This window comes from Alosa alosa, chromosome 1, assembly GCF_017589495.1.
Source record: "Alosa alosa isolate M-15738 ecotype Scorff River chromosome 1, AALO_Geno_1.1, whole genome shotgun sequence".
Taxonomy (NCBI): domain Eukaryota; kingdom Metazoa; phylum Chordata; class Actinopteri; order Clupeiformes; family Clupeidae; genus Alosa; species Alosa alosa.
The window spans coordinates 27,004,495-27,009,191 of NC_063189.1; the positions used below are offsets into that span (position 1 = coordinate 27,004,495).

The 4,697-nt window shown below is 40.5% G+C and overlaps 1 protein-coding gene across 1 annotated transcript; it reads right to left on the minus strand.

The window, feature by feature from the left end:
• Positions 1–471: 471 nt before the first annotated feature.
• Positions 472–1,626, minus strand: xcl32a.1 (chemokine (C motif) ligand 32a, duplicate 1). Its single transcript, XM_048237891.1, has 3 exons — positions 1,377–1,626; positions 1,085–1,202; positions 472–814 (listed from the first exon to the last, which is right to left on the minus strand). Exons 1-3 carry the CDS (start codon positions 1,447–1,449, stop codon positions 625–627), a joined length of 381 nt encoding a protein of 126 aa, XP_048093848.1. The 5' UTR covers positions 1,450–1,626; the 3' UTR covers positions 472–624.
• Between the last annotated feature and the right edge of the window lie 3,071 nt (positions 1,627–4,697).

The window sequence follows — 4,697 nt, forward strand, 5'->3', positions numbered from 1 at the left end:
TAGGTAATGACTAGTTGCTATTTATTATGTCACCTTATTATAAAGTGTTACCCTAATATTTTTACCACAGGATTTCTTTAAAAAAATGATATATGTTTATTATTATTATTTATTAATGTTTATTTAATATGGACATATCAGTTACATTGGACAAACCAGATGCATTGTTTGAGTGTTTTGGCACAGGTGCTAATTCGCAACACTTGTCCATTATAGGTGGCTTTTGAAAATAAAAGCTATCTTTTTTTACAAAATATGCACCTCTTGGAAACTTGCCAGTGGAATGTGATTTTGTGTGGAATGTGTTTTTGTTTTTTTATTACCCGTATTTAAAAAGTATCATATCTATCTGGGCATGTCATGGGCGTGTCATTCTCAGGCTCATCTTCCATTGCCGGAGTCTTGCAAGCAAAAAAACATTTTGAAAAGGAGGTGTGGTGGATTTAACACATTGGTTTTATTTGCATGTAAAAATAAACAGATTGTCATTATTGTGTACAATAACTTTGTAATCACATCAGAGAGCAACATAAACAAAAAATATATAAATTAATGTGCCATTTCAGTAAACAAATTGTGCTCCAGAAGAAGTGAAACATGAGTTCAGTGTCCAAAAGGTGGTAATCAGTGTGAATCCAGTTTGTCTGTGAAGGATAAATTCTCATGCATTGTTAGCGCGAGCTTCTTTGGGTCATGTAAAGAGACATGGTTCCTGGATTGAGACTTGTGCTTTTTTTGAAGGTAAGACATGGCTTTTCTGGCCCAAGGCGTTGAAGGATCTGAACAAATGGTGACTCCTTTCATAGTGATAAAACTACATAAAACACACACAAAAAACTTAAAACACAAAAATAGATTATTGATACAGTAAAGGTATCTTGAGCAAGTAGCACGCCATCTTAAAGGTCAGAGCAACACTGATGAACTGAACATCGAATGTGGGTAAAGTATTCTATTTCTATTCTATTCTATAGCTCTTAAAAACTAAATAAGTGCACATCTACATAAATAACATCTAAACGTGCACCACTGTTTTCTAAGAAAAGGCTCGCTCAGGCCACTGTAGAGAGTGTCAAAGCCTCACCTCACTGCATTTAGCCCGTGACACATGGCCCCGTTCTGAAACTGGTAGGACTGCAGCAGCTGCAGCCGCACTTGGGTATTGCTGGTCTTCAGACAGCAGGAGATGACCGGGCCGCTCGCTGCAAGATGTCAAACACCATTTCATCATGAGGAACCAAGGCAAATGTATAAGGTGTAACAGTAAAAAAAAAAACCATCAAAATACAAACAAAGAAAGAATAAGGCAGATGAATACACACACACACACACAGACAAGGACAAACGCCCAGACACACACAATAAAAAATACACACCTTCTCCCATTGCAGCATAGCTTAGCAGCACTGTAAGAAATGGCAGGAGAACTGAGAGGGGCCTCATTGCCATGACTGCCGCCTGTCTTCAAATGTGTGAAACCACGTTAAAGAAGTTCACCCCCTTTTATAAAGCTGTAAGGTAATGGAACGTGTGGAACAAAAAGAACCGTGCTCTATCTCTCCCTCGCTCTGTCTGTCTCCCACTGAGTTCTCCAGGCAGACCACAGGCCCGACCTGTGGAACTCTTACTCCTCTGTGGCGTGGGTACGCGTAGTGAAAGAGGTGTTCCGCTGCACTGTGTTGCGGTGTGGTGGGGAGCCTGCACACAGTGTCTTTACCCTATTAACAGGATGAGTCAACAACTGCACTCAAGACAAGTAGACTCACAAGAACACACAAAGCCACAATGTCTTTTTGTGAATGTTTAGCAAGTGCCGTCAGAAGGTCAGAATGTTAACTCATTGAATGCCAAGCTGTTTTCGGAAGCTTTGTCCTACAGTGCCAGCAATCTAGACCATTGTTGATGATTTTTGTACAGCCACAGCATATTCTGTGTTATAGCTATGAACACATACAATGGCTCGTTTAAAAGGTGAGACTTTAAGCTCTCAGTGGGTGCAAACTGTGTATTTCTACACACCTCTGTTCCTGAGAAATCCTAAGCTAAACAGTGGCTAGTTTTCATCAAAATCACTGTTTTTTTCTAGAAATGGAGATATAACGTCTTTCATGAAATATAAAGTGTTGCCTGTAAACTTTCCGGGAAGTGATCAGCGAGACCTGGCTAGACTGCCACCTAGTGATAGACCCACGAAAATGGCCTGGTTTTGACCTGACGTGCATGCGCCACTGATTCGACCCAAAGCGGCAACCGAGTTATGATAAAATGTCCAGATTGTGCGTGTTCATGAGTTTTCGATCGTCATATATTTCATTTCCATTCATCACAGAGTTCCCAAAATCACATATAAGGTGTGTTAGAGTGTCTAGTTTCGTAATTTTTTTAAAAAAAAGCTAACACTCAATGCATGGGAAGGAAAAACTTAATATTACGTTTTTGGCACTCAATGAGTTAATGTGCTGCTAACTTGTAGAGTTGTCGGTATGTTTTGTGAACACTGTAAAAAATAAAAATCAGGACTCTTATGCTCTAACTTCCAATGACACTGGTGTTTTGTGAGCACAGACATGAGTAGAAAATGCATGTGTCAGGATTGGTTATGATCCTGAACAGTGAAAAGCACACTCAGAAGAACAGACTGCTGTTCTGTTCTGTGTGTTATGGCGTTACAGTGATTATACAACAACATCATGTAGACAGTATACCATAACTTTGAATAATTCATGAGCATCACTGTAATGTAAAGGGGATCATTTTAAAAGACTCATTGGCAGCAAGATTTGAGTTTTTATTTTCATCTCACTTCTCTCAGTGAGTCATGATGTAAATCTCAAATAACACGATGGACCAAACCAATATGTGAAAGAAGGAGAAAGGTCAAGCAAAATGTGAAAAAAAAAAAAAAAAAAAAACATGACTAGATTGCAGGAAGCCTTTGACGTTAGCAACCTGGATTGCATGTTGTCACCTATACATGTGACATCAACCCAAAGCCTAATTCTTATTATTAGATATACTTTCTGCGTACAGCCCGTCGCTAGTCTAACCACAGGAAGTAGTCCTTTTCTCTGCAAGTACTGAGTACGACAGTGTGACAGCACACCACAACCTACTGTAGAGGGGCTGCAGGTGGGGTCTGACAAGTTGAAGCAGAGAGGTGTTTATAATGCTCAGTTCTGTGGGAAGGAAAAGTACATTGTAAATTAATAGAATGTATGTGGCCTGTGGACTAATGCAGGGGTCCTCAACTTTTCTGCTTTAAGGCCCACCCATTCATACTTCTAACAGGGACCATTAAAAAGATGCCCAGTTTGGGCTAGATTTTTTCTGTAGCTGAAGTCTGTTTTCTTTTCTTTTGAAGTAGTCAACCAGCTTACCAGCTAGAGTTGGGTGTCTTGTTTCCAGATTATGCTTCAGTTTTGAAGGCTTCAGCACTTCATTTGGCATTGTTAAGCCACACTCAACACATTTGGCTTTGGGCTCAACATCATTACCTCCATTGACAAAACCATATCTCGTGCCATCCGGATTGTATATTCATAGAACCTTAGTAGTTCTTGGTGAAATATTAAGCCTATCCCTAGCATTGACATTTCACTTCAGGAAATTTTCCATTTTTCACTATCCAGACCTGATCCTCAATTCCTTTCTTGATTCCTTGTCTGCCCTGAGCAAGTGGTGTTTAAACCGCCAAAGTCTCTGGATGAAGAGGGGGTCACCTACCATGCTGGCTCCTTGGAGAAACTCTTGCTCCTCTTTCAGAGTCGCTCACTCATGGGTTAATGTCTCTATTGTGGAAGGCCAAACTTTAATGGCCTGCAGCCCGGTGCTCACATTCAGTGGGAAAGAAAGGCTTTTTGTGGGGGGATTCCACCACATCATGAATGTGTAGAGTTTATATATCTGGGCTGAAATAATCATTTGGGACAGGTCTACAAATGTAAATTATGACTGTGCCTTTATTATCTTCTGCAGGGCAGTAGCTGGTTATTTTTTGGCAATGCCATCTGTAACATTTACATTTGTCCATAAGGGGTGCTGTGTAGCTATGCAAGGATCAAGCTGCCCCAAACTGACCTCTGGCTATGAGAAGTTCCGGCCTCAAAGCTGTGTATTCTCACTGCAATGAAGCGCTCATACAGGAAGCAGGAGGTTCACAGCGAGCATGTTTAGAGAGCGTAGGTGGTAATGTAGGTGTCCGGCACCGTGTATGTCAATGTGTGGCTAGATAGGACACATCTGTTGTTATAATAGTAAAGGCCTGAAAAAAAGATTCTTGAATCTACTTTGTAGAAAGTAAAGTGTATAGGGCTGAGATGACGTAATTGACTAGACTACATTAATTCGTCAAAGTGAATCATTTGTGTCAACTCGTCACAACGTAGATTTATTAACGCACCAGTGATGATCTAGGCTACATCTCCATTTAAACCAAATGTTTTAGAGCGCACTTTGAGAGATGTATCCAGGGCAGGGCTGTTGCACGTGCTACAAAAATCATTCTGTACGATGGATGATTTACCAACGTTACGTCTGATACAGTTTTGCCTATGGCTATACATGTGTGAGACTGAGACATTTGTTTGTTTGAAGTGCTTGTTTAGGGTGTGAGAGGTGAATCGATGTGCTTTGATTCCAGCTTGGTAGTTGTAGTCTATGCGATTAAAAAGCATGTGTGTGTGGGAACTATCCAAACA